This window comes from Aulonocara stuartgranti, assembly GCF_965226115.1.
Source record: "Aulonocara stuartgranti genome assembly, chromosome: 2".
Classification (NCBI taxonomy): Eukaryota; Metazoa; Chordata; class Actinopteri; order Cichliformes; family Cichlidae; genus Aulonocara; species Aulonocara stuartgranti.
The window spans coordinates 30,492,723-30,510,167 of record NC_138940.1 but is presented as its reverse complement, the minus strand read 5'-3'; the positions used below and the strand labels follow the sequence as shown (position 1 = coordinate 30,510,167).

Here is a 17,445-nt window from a genome sequence, read left to right as displayed (position 1 = left end):
GAAGCACAACAAACCAGCACAAGACCCGGAGTTACACTAACTGAAGTTCCTCAATGATCCAGCGGTGACTGAGTACCTCAGGTAGTGACTCATAAGACGCTTTAAAAGGAGACCTGATGCTATCTTTTGAGGTGGCATATCTTTGAACTATATACATAAAACAAAAGCCTATTGAAACAATTTATGATAGTCCAAAAAAGGGGAAAAAGGTGTATCTGGTCAACAAATCAGTCTGAAGCAGTATTATTATTTATTCCCACGAGATGGTGCTATTATGCAGTATTCTATTACTGTTTTAACTGTCTTTTAGTTACTTATCTGACTTTATTGTAAAGAAGAGGTCTTCAAGATTTGTACTATTAAAATTTTAAAGATGAACTGTAACTATTTTAATTATATTTTTGTATATATTCTCACAAAACCTCAGTTTTTAAACATGAAAGCAATCATTTTAGTACACAGTGTTTGTAAATAGTTATTGGTCAACATCCGGAGTGACCTATTCCTATTTGGAAGATGTATCATTTTTACCATTTGTATTTATTTAATCTATTTAGATTTTGGAAAAGCACTCAGTTATCTACAATGTAAGTTTATTTTAAATGCAGTTTTCAGACACTATCAGTGTAATTCAAACACTGTTTATTGGAATATATTATTTATTTTGGGTGTCAACTACAACTATGGTATATGTGAAAAGATTTGACATAAACAACAACTTGTCATAATTATGGGGGTAAGTTAACTGTTACTTACCCCCATGCACTGCATTGGAAAACAGCACTAACAGTCTGTTAGTTTCAAAGGGCTGGAGTAACATGTAAGAGCTATTTATACTATTTAGAATTAACTGTCATGGTTCCTGGGTCGCCGACTAAGTGTTTTGAGTTATGTGGGTTCATGATTTACTTTGGTTTTATATATTTACTGTAATTATGTTCTAGTTCTTCAGTGTTTCATCCTTTGAATACAATATTCCAAGCACCCAGCAGAGTGTTGTTATCCATGTTACAGGTTACTCCAGCCAAACTAACAGACCCTAAGGTACGGATGGTTCTTGTTGAGAACCGGTTCCCACTGTTTCAATTAATTGGAATTGTTTGCCATTTTTGCAAACGATTCCCCTATCGATTCCAGTCCCTTTGAATGACGTCGCCACGTTGCATAGCGTCATTTAGCCGACAGGAAACATAACGACTAAGTGGCACAAACGCTCAAAAGTTTGGTTATACTTTACAAGAACAGATGACAGCAGGGCAACAGCAGGGCAACTTGGGTTTCTGAGGCAGTTACAGCTGGGTGAGTCCCCTCACACATCGGTTTCATCAAAGCTTTGCACTGTTTGCTGGGTAAGATCGATAGGATCAGAGATTTGGACTCTTTAAACAGACAGCCAATCCCTACTTCCTGTATTGGGGTGCTCAGCACCACTTTACTGTCTGTCTTGAGTTCACAAGAGAAATGTTTCAGTGGTTGAAGCGGAAGTTGCAGACATGTAGTGTTAGTTTCAGAGAAGAGGAATTTGTGGAGAATTTCAAGTCAACTGTCAAAGAAGGATCTTTTTGCAATTGACGGCTATAGACGTCAATGGCAGTGAATGAGTTAATTTTAGGGTTAGGGTTTAGTCTAGTCAATTTCACTTCCTTCTGTGCAAAATATCTTCTATGGTGAAACTAACTAACATGTAACCTCAACATACATAACTTCAGAAAACACTTTAAAACCAGTGAACAACAGAACAATCATTGATGTCTATGAAAGTGTTTTGAGATTTGAAATAATCTGTAATTTAAACTTGAACATAAATTGGAATTTTTATCATGTATGTGTTGAACTGGCTTGAAAATACATATAAACCTCTTACTTGTTTTAATTTTAATTTTTTTTAGTTATTGCATTTATTTTAAATTTTAAATATTACAATGTCAGTGAAACTGCATGATTAGCTGAACAAGAAAATTACACATTTGGTTTCAAAGTATTAGTATCTCTAAACTGAAAGACAACTTCTGTCTTTTCTCTCTCTTGAGTTCCATTCTAAACACTTCCGTTCTTTCTGAGTTCACACATTCTTATCTGAAACTGATCACTAATGACAGCTGCTTTCAGTAGTTAGACTAGAGTAGTTTATCTGAAGGTTGCCAGAACGCGGGAGCTCCTATAAAACTCTGTCATACTGTCATGCTCATAATCATCAGTAGTGTAATCCTATTTTAAATAGTTAATTATTGATCATGTTAATTCAGGTTCCTCCTTGTGGAAAAAAATAATGATGATGAAGAGAAACAGCTAGTTGTTTTTAGTTTTAGTGAGCTAGCTTTCAAACCCAAGAGTTTTAGATTTAAATAATTTTATAATTTTAATAACGACTTCGTCTGACATCATAGGTGTGATGATTTGCCCTGTTATTTCACTGAAGCTCTGCAGTTACAGAAATAAAAAAAAATCAAACAAAAGATGAAACAAAGCAAAAAAGAAAGAAACAAATATGCAGAGTACTTTTATTTTACGAATTTCAAAGAATAATAAGATGAGTATACCAATGGCTTTCGTCAAAGTATTAACACAATGCTGCAGTCACAGCATGCCCATAAAAAGTTTTTGGTTCACTGAGGCTCTACTTTCACAGTATTAAACAAATTGAAACTGAACAGTCTTCTTTGGCCAACAAACACAAAATGAAACCAATCACAAAAAGAAAGAAACACCTTTTCACTATTTTACTCATTTCAAAGAATAATAAGATGATTATAACAATGCTTTTCGTCAAAGTATTCACACACTGTCCTTTGAGGTTGGGATTCACATTTAAGATCAGTAGCCTGCGCAGGCAGACAATCTGAGCAGGCCTATGATTCAGATGAACACTTAGATGAGCAACAAAATGTTTCGCTCACTGAAAATGCTTTGTGCAGATTAAGACAATTTTCTTAAATGTTTATATCTGGATTATTGAGAATGCAGTATTTAAAACATACTTTTGAATAATAGTGTCACTTTTCAGAACTTGTACTGGTTTGAATGAGCATTGGTCAAAACAACCACTCAAACCACCAATTAGCCTAAATACCACAATCCCTAAAGTCACCCGTATAGAAAAGAAATAGAAAAAACTTATAAAAGACTTGCATCAGATGTGGCCTACTTCATATAGTGAATCATATAAGGCTTATATGATTTACTCATGAAAGTGGCCACTTTCATATATTGTTTTAGTAAGTATCCAAAACATACAAGTTTCATTTATATATTTTTTCTAGGGATCTTATTTTTTTTTCACTCTTGTATGCTTTTCATACAAGTTTCACACAAGACAGATACAAACTTTATAAGATTTATATATATGTTTTCCATATGGGCAGAGTGTACATTTTATAATGTTTTAAAAGTGTTTCTTTTTTCTTCATGGATGTGTATACAAGGTACTTTGTATCAGCAACAAAATATGGACTTAAGGTGGAATATAAATGGGGCTGCTGTTGAATTGCATTAAACTGCATGAATGTTGTAGACACTGAGTGATGGGCAGGATATGGTTAGTTTGTTACCGATCTAAAAATAGTCCAGTGACAGTGTGAGTAATAATTAAACAAAGTCTGTGGAAGATCTGTGAGGTTCCTTTTATTTCTGCAAAGTAATGAATATGCTAGTTGTACTTCCTTTTTCAAATTTCCACACACAGAATGAGAACAGCATTTCAAACGAGGCTGATCAGTAGCAGGAGCCATTTCTGACTGTTACCTGTTGGACAAATGTGCATATTATTTAATAAAGTACTCTGACGGCTGCCGACTGTGTCAACACACACTGAACATTGAGGAGACATGGAAGCTGTGCTGGGATTGATGGTGATCCTACTGGGAGTGTCTCATGGTGAGATATTCTTTTTACATGTGACACTTATCATTTAATACCTTTTTAACCTGTACAAAATATCTGACATCGTCATCAGAGATGTTAAAGCTGCACAAATACTTGCCCAAAGTTACAATATGTGCACTTTGATTTATTTTATTTAATTAAATGTTAGAATCTATTGGCTACATCTGCAGTACATGACCATTTGAGCAGAGCTTTAGTTCCTTTTTTTGTCTTTTTACCAGTTTTAGTAGCAGTGGTAAATTCTTAGCCCACTATGCACCTTGGGAGCCTTGTTGCAGTGTGTTTAAGTGAGTTTTAAACTGACTTTTTAAAGGACTTTATTCTTTCCATCCTTATCAGAGACGTCAAGCTTATTTGTTACTGTGATAAACTGCCTGATTTTGAAGAATCTGTCTCAACTTATCGGTTGGCTGTAACTAGGAATCCAGATCTTAAGTTATTTAAGTCATGCAGTCACTACAGATATGCTGAAGAATGTATAGGTTGCATTACTTTATCATTTTTAATGCCACCTTCAGAAATGAACATCTGTGTCCTGTTTGTGTGCAGATTCTTTTTTCTGAAATATTGCTTCCTGTTTTCTGTTTGACATGTATTTTCTTTTGGTTACATGAAAATACTTTAGTTTTTGCACTCGGCTAAAATGTGGAGAATGTGTCTACCTGTATTTCTTAACTCATTCACTGCCAGCCATTGGCAGTGAATGGGTTAAACCCATTGACTCATGCACTGCAATTGACGGCTATAGACGTCAATGGCAGTGAATGAGTTAATTATTAATATATTAGTAAATGTTGGACACATTCGTGTGATAACTTTGGGATTATGGATGCAGTATGTTTGTTCTTGAGGCTCTATTACCTACAATTGTCAAAACTGCTACCTACTCTGAGTTAGATATTAAGAGCTGACAGATTTATGGCAGTAGTGCTACTTCAAATACTTTGATACCATTCAATCAAAACACTGGGTTATCCAAAACATAATTAGGCATTAGGTATAAACATGGTAATACAAAAACTACTTTTTAACAAGTAAAAGTCCTCACATCAGTAAATTTTGGATTGCTGACCATGTTAATCAAATTTTTGTTGTAATTTATTAGGTAGAAACTAACAAATCACAAATGCTTTTCTTTTCAATGTTTCAAATTTTGCAGGTGTGGAAACTCACTGTGATGGCAGACAGGATGGAGCTCAGTGTTATGGAGCTTTGGGAGGAACTGTGGACATCCAGCTGATGGACAGCAGCTCTGAAATACTTAGATACCAACTGTTAAAGAATTCATTAAGAATACTATATGTGAGAAATAATACGGTTATTTCTAATACCATAGCACAGAGGTCTCTCTTTTTTTTGAGTAATGGAACATTTAGGATCAATAACCTGAGCAGGACAGACAGTGGTAAATATACCCTTCAAACCTTTGGTTCAGATGGAGCAACATCAAGCGTGCGGACTTTACAGTTGTTCATTCAAGGTAAATGTTGGGAAATGCAGACTTTAATTGATGTAAATGCAATATTGTTTTGGTAATCTTTATAACATACAGCACAGAATTTCACATACGTACACTTTGTGCATCCCCTGTTTTGAATTAGCAAACCATAAATAATGATAATCTACATGATGCACACTACATTCACTAAAGTATTGGGCCACATCTCTTAATCTTTGAATTCTGATATTTTTAGTTCCATTGGCACAGATGTATGAAACTAAGCAGCTAGCCATGCAGTCTGCCTCTACAAACATTTGTGAATTAATGGATAATTCTAAAGAGTTCACTGAAATTGTGTATGTTACTGTAACAGGATGCTACCTTTGCAGCAAATAATTTTGAGATATGTCTTCCCTCCTATATTCCATAACCAACTGATAGTGTTGCAAAGTAGTAGATTTTAGGAACTATGGAAAATCAGCTACCAAGTTACAGACCATGTAAAGTTACATAGAAGGAAGCACAGTGCATGAAAGTGCATCTTGTTATAGTATCAAAAGTCATCTGTGTGTGTTTCTCTCAGCTCCTGTGTCCTCTGTCCTGCTGCTCTCTGAGTGTCTGTCCCAGGGAGAGATGAGGGTGTCCTGCTTGTCTGAGGGAGGGGACAGTCCTCAGTATAGCTGGACTCTGGATGGACGCACACTGACAGATGCTGAGCTCCTTTCTAGAAAAATTAAGAATAACATCATCATTCTGAAACAGCACATCTCAGGACGTCTGGTCTGCTCAGTCAGGAACAACGTCAGTGATGTCTCAGAAGAACAGAAGACCTGTCGTGAGTGACAACATTATGAATGAAAGTCAATAATAACAACTAATTCACTTCTAACATCTTTCTCAAATTATTTGTTTTTTTCTGCCAGGTTTCATCAACTGCACCTCAATTAATGGGACAGAGATATTAGGGTGGATGCCTGTGGACAGTAACGGCCTGTGTATTGAACCAACAACAGAACCTACACCAGTCACACTAACTGCAGTGGGTAAGGAGACTAACATAGTGTCAAATAACCCTCTTTAATCAAACTGCCATCACTGATGACACATGGTATGAAAAAGTAATTAATTATAGTTACTAGTTACTTCTTCAAAAAAGAAACTGAGTTAGTAACTGAGCATAATTGGCCATTTTTGACTACTTTTGATTTTACCTCAACATTTCACCTTTAAAAACGATTTACTTTGCCTTGTTTGGTATCATCCTTTTCAGCACAATCTCACATGTCTGAATTTACAGTTATGTTTTCATTTTGACATACTGTAATAACACAATTGATCTAAAATCAGAAAAACATGAAATCAGAGTAGAAAAAGTTAGATTTTTACTGTAACAACCACAAACATGTTTAATGAATCATATTTTATAACTTTAAATGCAAATATAAATTGTCGATTTTAAAATCATGTGCACACGTTTTGCAAACAAAGTTATTTGCCGCAGTTTACCTTTTACCTTGATTTTTTAAATAACCATTTGAAACTATTTACAGAACAATCAGCTGTTCTGCATTCAATAAGATGCCACACAAATTATTCGTGCCACTCCAAAACAACAATTTCTGTCCACTATAAAGGAGAACATCACAGCCTGATACCTGCAGGTCTGACAGCAGCAGGTGTATCACTCTTCCTGTTTTCATTCAGCAGTCACCTCATTGTTCTGACACACAACACAAAACCATCCATAACACTACACACTAACTACACAAGACAACACATTAACTACACACTCCAAACACACTAAACGTCACAAATCTCTCACATCTCAAAACTTGCTCTGTCTTTTTCTGCTGTCTCTCTCTCTCTCTCTCTCTCTCTCGCCGTCACTGCTAAAACGTCCCCCTCTTCTTACAGTTTTTTTCAATCGCTAACAAGCGCCTACCCATACTTCAGATACTTTTTCTAAACTCTTAACACAGACTCACACCTACAAAACACAATTGGCCAAATGGATAATTTTCTTCTCAAAAATACATTTTGTTAAATATATACTAACTCTTCATTTCAAAATAGAACACATCTTTCTCTGCACACACTAACTGTTCAAAAACACTATAAATCTGACTCAAAATGAAATTAGTCTGTCAAAGAATAACACTTGTTTTTACCTCACAAGGTACATGCAGTCAATCAAAGTACACCTTGTTTCAAAATACTGGCTATTATTGACATTACAAAAACTGCATAGACTTTTATGTTTCAGTTTTACAGGTATTTGCATGCGAAACATGCAATCCACCATATTGACACCAGAAATGTCTTGGTTGGTAACTGTATGTCCACATGTACAGTAATGTTCACATTCAAAAGCATTCCAGTAAAAAGCAAACAAGTTTTAGTTTCTTTACTGTTTACTACAGGAGGTACAGTAGAAACACGGTATGATAGGACAGAGAAAGTTTTACAGTATTGCTTACAGTGAACAAAATATCCATGAAACACACAAGAGCATTCTGAACAAAAAAACAACAGCAAAAAGCCAAGATAAAAAGGGGGGAGGGGGAGGGGGGCTAAAAAAAGGCAAAAAATTTGCATCTAATCTCTGCGATCTTCAGGGTTAGGCCACATGTTTTCATCAACATCACATCTGATGTTATCCAAGTCGATGCACCTGGGATAAAACCGCCTGGTATGTCGGATCCACCCTTGGCAATCGTCAACTGTGATGTCCCTGGAGCCAGCATCCATGGCTTCAAGGAGGGACATCTGGTCATGTGGCTGATGGTCATAAACCTTCCACCTCCATGCAGAAAAAAACTCCTCTATGGGGTTGAGGAAAGGTGAATAGGGTGGAAGGAAGAGACTTACCAGTCTTGGGTGGACTTCAAACCATGTTGTTATTGCTTGCGAGTGATGGAAAGCCACATTGTGGAGATCATTGAGAAAGGCAAGCAAGCGCTCTGTATTATAGGGTCCAACCTGACATCTGTGAAGGAGTAATCCTGCATTTGCAATTGCTGCACACATGGTAATGTTTGCCCCTCTCTGTCCTGGCACATCAACTGTGGCCCTTTTTCCAATTACATTCCGTCCACGTCGACGCCTTTTGGCCAGATTGAATCCTGCCTCATCGATGTATATGAATTCATGAGGGGCCTGGTTGGCCTCCAATTCCATAACTCTCTGAAACAAAGTTTATGTAAGTCATGTTATTACTGTATACCATACTGTACTGTAACCTAGTATTGTGTAGGTTACCTACTTGCAAAGTGCAAAGCTTATAGAACTGGACATTGGATTGAATATACACTATACCTGGACATATTGTCGTCGTAGCTCCTTGACCCTCTCACTGTTCCTCTCAAAGGGAACAGTGTAGAGCTGCTTCATCCGCACTCTGTGTGTCAGGGTCCTGGGTCTCCTGACCCAGCGTTTTAGTTCTTTGTGATTTTTGTATTACAGTTTTTTACAGTCGCTAACAAGCGTTTGTCCAAACAGTTGTCACATTTGCAAAACTCTAAACACAATTAGCACAGGATCGGTCTGTTGTGGCCATACCATTCACACATTTCATGTCGTGTTCACCCAATATGCAGTCAGTGAACACATTTCCACAATGCTTACATTTTCTTAACAGACAAGTTATACCTCCCAACAAAACTATGGACTGTTCTTGTAGTATCTACGAATGTTAACACACAACATCCCACAATAGCAAAAACAATATTCCAAACCTTAGATACAGTATAAAAACCTCTGCTTCTGCAATGATATGTCGGTGGATCCGACATACCAGGCGGTTTTATCCCAGGTGCATCGACTTGGATAACATCAGATGTGATGTTGATGAAAACATGTGGCCTAACCCTGAAGATCGCAGAGATTAGATGCAAATCTTTTGCCTTTTTTTAGCCCCCCTCCCCCTCCCCCCCTTTTTATCTTGGCTTTTTGCTGTTGTTTTTTTGTTCAGAATGCTCTTGTGTGTTTCATGGATATTTTGTTCACTGTAAGCAATACTGTAAAACTTTCTCTGTCCTATCATACCGTGTTTCTACTGTACCTCCTGTGGTAAACAGTAAAGAAACAAACACTTGTTTGCTTTTTACTGGAATGCTTTTGAATGTGAACATTACTGTACATGTGGACATACAGTTACCAACCAAGACATTTCTGGTGTCAATATGGTGGATTGCATGTTTCGCATGCAAATACCTGTGAAACTGAAACATAAATGTCTATGCAGTTTTTGTAATGTCAATAATAGCCAGTATTTTGAAACCTGGTGTACTTTGATTGACTGCATGTACCTTGTGAAGTGAAAACAAGTGTTATTCTTTGACAGACTAATTTCATTTTGAGTCAGATTTATAGTGTTTTTGTACAGTTAGTGTGTGCAGAGAACGATGTGTTCTGATTTTGAAATGAGGAGTTAGTATATATTTAACAAAGTGTATTTTTGGGAAGGATATTATCCATTTGGCCAATTGTGTTTTGTAGGTGTGGGTCTGTGTTAAGAGTTTAGAAAAAGTATCTGAAGTATGGGTAGGCGCTTGTTAGCGACTGTAAAAAACTGTATTGTACTTGGTGTGAGTTTCTAGTTTCGATCCCTTGCCCTTCATGTTTCTCTATGTCCCCTCTGTTCTGTGTAAGTCTGTGTCTGCATGTTTGATTTCCCCTCTGTGTCTCTCGGTTCTTAGAGTCCTCTGCCTTATGGTTTATGTCTCTGTGTTTCTTAGTTGCTGTCTCCACTGTGTCAAGTTCGCGTCTCTGTGTGATCCTTCCTGTTTTACTTTGAAGGTCCGTGTCTTATGTGAATGTGTCCTGCTTTGCTTGTCTCGTCAGTTCTAATTTCCCCCAGCTGTGCCCTCCTTCTGTGTCTCATTCTCCTCGTTACTTCCCAGTGTATTTAGTCCCTGTGTTTCTCTGAGTCAGTGTTGCGTCGTACCCTCAACAAGCTGTGTGTGTTTTGCCTCCGTGTTGCCAGTGTTTTGTTTCCAGTTCAGTGTTTTGTGCTTCAGTGTTTTAGTCCACCAGCGTTTTTGTTTGTCTTTTGGTGAGTTTAGTAGTAAGAGGTTTTCCAGCATTAAAGCTGCGCTTTAAGTTGAACTTCTGTGTCTGAGTCCTGCATTTTGGATCCACCACTCCTGCTTGCCCGCCTGCCACACAGCCAACCATGACACTGTGTTTGGACAATGTCCGCGTAATGGTTGTGAGGCTGATTCTATCGATATTGTCAAATATCTCATGGTCCGCCACAATTCTAGTTTGAATTTCACGCAGTTTTATTGTATTATTTGCAGTAACCATTTCTACAATGGCAAGCTCCTGATCATTACTGAGGAGCTTTCCTCTTCCCCCAGAGGGTGGAAGGCGTTGCATTCTTTAGACAGACAAAAAATTCAACATATGCATTACTGTATGACCATATTGACATGTCAAGTGAGAATAGAAACAATCCATGTAAAATGCAATACTTACCTGTTGGTTTGTTGAAAGATGCGTATAATGGAGGCAACCGTTGACCGCCTCAAATTGGGCTGCACTCTTTCACCAGCCTCTCTTAGTGAAAGACCATGGTTGATTACATGGTCAATGATAGTGGCACGAATTTCATCACTGACTACTGTTCTTGCAGCCCTTGGAATGCCACCACCACGCATTCTTACACCTCTACCTTGCCCTCTCCTTGGGCCTGCTGTTCTCCCTGGGCCCCTTGCTCTTACTCTTCCTCGACCAGACATTACAGTGTTTGTCTTTTTTTTGTTTCCAAAAACATCACTCCTCAAGGTCTTGCCTTATAAACCCCACTGAGTCTAAGCCAGAATGGAAGAAGCTGTGGTTGGCCCAATTTACCCAACATAAATCAGCTGTGTGTCAATTATTCAATTGTTTGTTTATTATCAGCTGAGATATATTTTTGATATTGATATTGTTTTTGTACTGATATCATTGCAGAAGCAGAGGTTTTTATACTGTATCTAAGGTTTGGAATATTGTTTTTGCTATTGTGGGATGTTGTTTGTTAACATTCGTAGATACTACAAAAACAGTCCATAATTTTGTTGGGAGGTATAGCTTGACTGTTAAGAAAATGTAAGCATTGGGGAAATGTGTTCACTGACTGCATATTGGGTGAACACGACATGAAATGTGTGAATGGTATGGCCACAACAGACTGATGCTGTGCTAATTGTGTTTAGAGTTTTGCAAATGTGACAACTGTTTGGACAAACGCTTGTTAGCGACTGCAAAACACTGTAAACAACCAAATGTCATGTTGCCATATCATTTTTGATTGGTCGACATGGCGCATTTTTCCACCAACAGGAACGGGCTGTTTTTTGTTTTGTTTTTGTATTTTTTGCTCATAAGCAGAGAGCGCTTCCTAGCACTGTCCTTAGACAGTAAACGTGACGAAAGTTAAACTATTGAGGAAAAAATGCTGCATATATTGGTTATCATTACTCTGGTTTTATGTGGCCTATCAACACAATTTAAAAACTGGTATATATATCACCTTGTTGCTTTGTCATCTTGAAGTGGTCATGTGATTGGCTTACCACGACTACTTTATTCTTCCTTAGCCAAAAAACAGCACTCATGCGATTGTTTTGCCCCCCTGAGCTCCAGGTGTTGTGCTGAAAAGTGATCGTCGGGCAGAAAGTGATTGCTGTCTGCGGGAGCGCGCGCAGCTGCTTAAAGCTGTAGCGTCCAGGTTACTTACGTAGTCAGCTACTTCCGTGCAACCGATATAAGATGTGGTAAGCTGAACACAGCTTCAACCGTCTGTGTGTTGAAAAACAGTAACTTCCGCATTTTCTTGTTAGTAACTGTAACGGCGTTGTAACGATAGGAATAGTAATGAGTTTACTCGTTACTGAAAAAAGTAATGTTGTTAGTAACGCCGTTATTCCCATCATTGTATATAAATGAGTAAAAATGAACTCTGATGAAGGGGATGCATTCATGTATTTTTCCCCCCTTTCTATAAACTATGGTACATGAGTGAAAACTCTACTGTGACTCTTCTTTCACAGCTCTAACTTGTCATAAACATTTTTCTGTCTAACACAGGTACTTCCTGGTTCATATTTGGTTTGAAAGCCGCTGTGGTAATTCTGTCATTAAGTGGGATTTGGATCTGGTTCACTTGGAAGAAAAAAACAATATTGGAAGGCCCTGCTGTCCCAGAAAAGGTGGAATCTCCAGATAACTCTGTTTTCATGATTGAAATGAGTCCTTACTCCAACACCTAGTGTCACCTTTCACCTGCTGTACATTTGTCACATATCTGTGTAGGTGTGGAAATAAGGATCAAAGTGTTTCTCTTTTCCTTTTCATTCATTCCACATTTTTTTTTCACAAGATAACAACTGTGTATAAATTTCCATAAAAATGTGGTTCTTCTTATAATTTCTGCAATTTTATATTTAGGTCCTCTTAAATATAATCATCATCATATAAAAACTCTCTGTCCTTCATACTTTTTATTTTGCATTTACAGTTCATCTGTAGTGCTGAAGGACACATTTGTGTACAGATGTTTTCGCCATTTGTTGTTTGTTGCTGCATTTTAAAATAATCAACCATATAGCTGACAATGTGATGTCAGTGTGTGAATAAAGTGCCAATAAAAGAGTTTATTTCTGGTAACCATGCAGGAAGAGTCAAAGAAAAGAGACCATGGAGAACACAGAAGTAAGAACTTGGTGCTTTAGATGAAAAGAGAAAAAAAAGAACAAACGTTAAACTTAAACATTGAAGTTAAAAGTGAATATCTTTTTCTCTATGTGGTAATTAAGTAAAATTAACTTATTTAGCACTTTTCACAGATAAAAATCACAAAGTGCTTCACAAAATGGTGTAGTGTCGGACAATAGAACTTAATTTTTGGGAAATTGATGCCAACAAAACTTTAACCTTGTTAAAGTGTGAGAAGAGATCAGATACAGATTTGATAACTTACAATTGGCAGGAAATCTTATTTTTTTTTATCTTATGGTGGAATTAAGTAAAATATATTTTTCCTTAATCCATTGCATATTCAGCTTCATAAGAACATGCGCTAAAAATCCTGCCTGTAGACTCTGCTGGAGCCACTCTGCTACCCCTGTTGTCGCTGCGATGCTCCTCCTGTAAGCTAAGAACAGGAAACTGAAGACAGACTGGAAGGGCTCATGAAAATACTGAAGATCTGGTGACTGTTAAGGCCGTCAGCAGATCTCAGTTTCTCCACCTGTACATTTTGAAAATGGTATTGTAATAATAATACAATTTTCTTCCTAAAAAAATAAGGCAGAAATGTAACGGGTTATTTGACCAGCTTCACCTTTAAACTCTGAGTAACCTTAGCCAAAATTATTTTGTACGTTAGGCTAAAACAGTTTGATTATCGAACATAATCAAACTGTTGCAGAGGGTCGTGAAAACTGCCCAGCGCATCGCCGGAGCACCACTTCCTGCCATAAAAGACATCTACAGGAAGCGGTGTCTGAAAAGGGCTGGGAAAATCATCAAAGACCCCAGTCACCCATCACATGGACTCTTCACCCTCCTGCCCTCTGGGAGGCGCCACAGGAGCCTCCGGACTAAGACCACCAGGTACCGGAACAGCTTCTTCCCCACAGCTGTCAGACTCCTGAACTCTGCCTCCTGACATCTGACCCACGTTAACACATGGACTGAACACACACACACCCACAATGGACACCTGTACCCTCAAACACACAATAATAACATGGGCTGAACCACCACCACTCACAACCACTAGCACTTTATATAGCCTCTGTAGAAACTATCCACATATCTCACTTATCTTAACTGCACTACTGTATAGCTCTGTGTAAATAATCATTCTGTACATTCGATAATCTTTAATCCTACAACTGTTTACAACTTGCATAGTTCCCATTTCTGTATAGCTGTATATCTCAGATTCTGTAAAGTTATTTATTTCATATTCTGTATAGTTTTTCATATTTATATCCTGTTCATAGCCTGTACATAGCTTGTACTCACTACAGCCTGTACATACTTATAGTTATAGAATATTCACAACATACTTCATACCGTGTACATTATAACATACCTTAATAGACCCATTTCTGTAATATACTCACATATCTATATTATTGCTAATATATATTGTAATATATCTATATCACTAAAGCACTTCTGGATGGATGCAAACTGCATTTCGTTGCCCTGTACCTGTGCATGTGCAATGACAATAAAGTTGAATTCTAATTCTAATTCAAATTTTAGTGCAAAAAATAACAAACCTATTGGACTCACAATATCTCCATTCTTATTTACTTTCCATCTGAATCAGAATCTGATGACAATCAAAAGAGGAGAAGGTTCTTTGTCTTTGCTGGCTCCTTTGTATCTACACTGTTCCTGCAGCAGGGCCTCAAGGCCGGTCCAAACCTCTTGGGTCAAGCACAGTAGCTATCTTGAGCCATTGATGGTTGCGTGTAGCTACACATTGAGATTGGTCCTTTGTGAAGGCAGTATTAAATTTCACCATGTAGTTTGAGTCATCATCAGAGATCTCCGTGGGGTGATGCAGGTGGTAGAAGCAGGTAAAACAACTGAAGATGAGACATATGTCTCACCTCCAAGAAGCTCAGTCACAAACCCGTAGCAGACAATTCAGGAAAGTCATTATTAATCTACACATATTAACGGTCAAGTATGGAGCTTTTTAAAGAAACAGTAACAATAAGTTAAAAATAGTTTTATTTACCTGTTCAGGTCCATCACAGGGACGATAGTTCGAGTCCAGTGTCGGGAATCATTTCTGCGTACTACAGTGCGTGGAGTAATGGTATTTTAGCACTTTTCTGCAGAAGGGAACATAGGGAAGGGAAGAAGTCCATTGCAGAGGATGCTCTGAATGTAATGGGAAGCTGTATCCCGTGAGTAGCTGAGCCAACTTAGCGGGCTAAAGAGGCGGCTGTGGGCAGGCACTACACTTCAGCCAGACGAGAAGCTCCGGAGAGTTGTAACTGTATGGTATGAACTGCTATCAGGGTAGGAGATGTTCACACCTGTGCGTCCAAACTGCAAATGAATCGCAAATTAGCCGATGACGTCTGAGGAGTTGGCAACACTGCGCACAACAGTGGGAACAGTGTTGCCAACTCCTCAGTAAGGAAGATCGCTATTGGTTGTCCTAAAAGTCGCTAGAAGTCGCTAAATGACGTCATCGCCTAATTTGTCATGCTAATCTAATTGTAACCTAAGTTGTTGGAGAGAGAAATAACATCGTGGAAGAGACATAAAGTGAGTAAAAAACGTCCTAAATGCATTTAGAGTTTATTTAGAACTACAAATTAAATTTCTTTTAGCAATTATTGTTTTTTTTAATGTCACAATTCCAAACCTGCTCCTTTACCCGGGCTTGGACCGGCAAAAGTGACCCAAAATAGGCACTCTGGTGGAGTTACTTTGTGTGTGTGTGTTTATAACTAGTTTTAAACCTTGTGATCCACAAAACAGCATAAGAGTAAAAGAGTAAAAGAAGAACTGCCTGCGTTACAGCACCCTCTGCTTGTTGAGAGAAAAAACGATACGCGCTTTCACGTCTTTTTTTAGCAACTTTTTTTTAGAGAAAAAGTCGCTAAGGGGTCTGAAAACTCGCTAAATATAGCGACAAAGTCGCTAAGTTGGCAACACTGAGTGGGAAAGCAATACTCACAGATGCAGGCAGAGGCGCACCCCTGCCCTCCTGTTGATTTTACTTGAAATAGTCTTTTGGCACAGCAGTTGGAAAGTTGGATCACCTAGCACGTTTTTTAACCCCTGTCTTCTACCACTAATAGTGGTCTACAGTCAGAGCAATCCATATTTAATCAAGTTTGGGCTGCCAACACCTTTTATTGGTACTCGAACTGGGACTGCTAATGCTAAACGCTCCCACAGTTTCTGTGTTCGCTGCAACATGTTTTGCTTTAGATGGTACCGTAAGGTTGAAGTATTTCGATGGTATGCCAACTACTTTTTGCACAGTTTGCACAAAACCACACTTTTATCAAGGCTTCCGTTGGGTAGTCATTTGAAATGAAATTAGCTTCTGATCAGTCCTAGCAACACGCATATGCACTAGGTTTAAATGAACTTCAAACTGTAATCCACTTACAAAACGGTCTCATTTTATTAGAACAATTCACACTTGCATCCTTTCATGGTACATTTTATATATCGTCTCAACACGTTTTTAAACATGATGAAAGGACAGAGGGTGTTTGTGTGGTGTGCAGACAAGATTTTACTTCCCATTGTAATGAATGTTATCTTTCATAATTAAGAACTACTTAGAACAAAGTGGCAACAGTTTGAGAAGACATTTAGGACAGTGACATCCTGGCAGTACATTTTCTTAAAGCAAATTAGAGCTGCAAGACGACTGTGAGTCTTCATAATTACAAGTGCACATTAAGGTGTCTAATGCTGGCAATGAATACACGTTCTTTTTAAAACCACATGCCATGTGTGACCACAGCTGACATGCACTACACTGACACCACTCGCACCATTTTTCATAGAGTTCCTCCTCTTGTCGTTGAAATGAGCATGACAGATGCAGCAAAAGTAAGAGGCCTCTAAAACACACAAAAAGTGTGGTTGTTGGATCAGAATATTAGATGTAATGAATATAACAGATGGATAAGACACTACTTTATCTGAAGATGTACCATCTGTAGCTACTAGCACTGCCTCAATTCTGCATGTTTCCACAGACTCCTCTGGGCTCTGTGCACCTAAAGAGAAGGTCACAGGTTGTAGTTGGTAAAATTCTTAATTTACAAACAACGGCTGCACAAAAATGCAATTATTTTCCTTTCATTACTGCTTCTCACTTCAAGAAATTGCCCTGTAAGATTTACTTGTCAGTATTTCGTCAAAATAAGTAGTATGTTGTGACATTAATGTTGTGGATGTTTAATTTAATAAAGCCTGCAGACAAACAGTGAGCGGTAGCCAGTATCCTTTAACCAAAAAAGAACAAAAACCCAAGCTTGGTGCGAGCAGCCATCACACCGGGCAAATGACCGGCAGAGTCTCTACTGGACCCAGAACAGCCCTGGGTTAAATACTTCCTAAAGGAACAAAACGGT

General features: G+C 38.0%; 2 protein-coding genes and 1 pseudogene across 3 annotated transcripts in view; 2 read left to right on the top strand and 1 right to left on the bottom strand.

The window, feature by feature from the left end:
• The window catches only part of LOC309719630, a 109,127-nt pseudogene that overhangs the window by 54,936 nt on the left and 36,746 nt on the right, over positions 1 to 17,445 (top strand). The gene's annotated exons all lie outside the window — the stretch shown is intronic.
• Positions 1,200 to 12,976, top strand: LOC309719625 (uncharacterized protein). The gene is made up of 6 exons (XM_082555853.1): positions 1,200 to 1,299; positions 3,683 to 3,873; positions 5,042 to 5,362; positions 5,907 to 6,158; positions 6,247 to 6,366; positions 12,398 to 12,976. The coding sequence occupies exons 2-6, from the start codon at positions 3,825 to 3,827 to the stop codon at positions 12,577 to 12,579; spliced, it is 924 nt and encodes a 307-aa protein (XP_082411979.1). The 5' UTR covers positions 1,200 to 1,299; positions 3,683 to 3,824; the 3' UTR covers positions 12,580 to 12,976.
• LOC309719634 (uncharacterized protein) lies at positions 7,882 to 8,792 on the bottom strand. The gene is made up of 2 exons (XM_082555886.1): positions 8,639 to 8,792; positions 7,882 to 8,506 (listed from the first exon to the last, which is right to left on the bottom strand). Exons 1-2 carry the CDS (start codon positions 8,711 to 8,713, stop codon positions 7,919 to 7,921), a joined length of 663 nt encoding a protein of 220 aa, XP_082412012.1. The 5' UTR covers positions 8,714 to 8,792; the 3' UTR covers positions 7,882 to 7,918.

What these genes read in the sequence shown, in the direction of transcription:
- LOC309719625 (XM_082555853.1), top strand. Translation starts at nt 3,825, where the DNA reads ATGGAAGCTGTGCTGGGATTGATGGTGATCCTACTGGGAGTGTCTCAT. An exon ending in CCTACTGGGAGTGTCTCATG is followed by an intron (nt 3,874 to 5,041) that starts GTGAGATATTCT and finishes CAAATTTTGCAG; the next exon opens with GTGTGGAAACTCACTGTGAT. An exon ending in AGTCACACTAACTGCAGTGG is followed by an intron (nt 6,367 to 12,397) that starts GTAAGGAGACTA and finishes TGTCTAACACAG; the next exon opens with GTACTTCCTGGTTCATATTT.
- LOC309719634 (XM_082555886.1), bottom strand. Translation starts at nt 8,713, where the DNA reads ATGAAGCAGCTCTACACTGTTCCCTTTGAGAGGAACAGTGAGAGGGTC. An exon ending in TACGACGACAATATGTCCAG is followed by an intron (nt 8,507 to 8,638) that starts GTATAGTGTATA and finishes ACTTTGTTTCAG; the next exon opens with AGAGTTATGGAATTGGAGGC.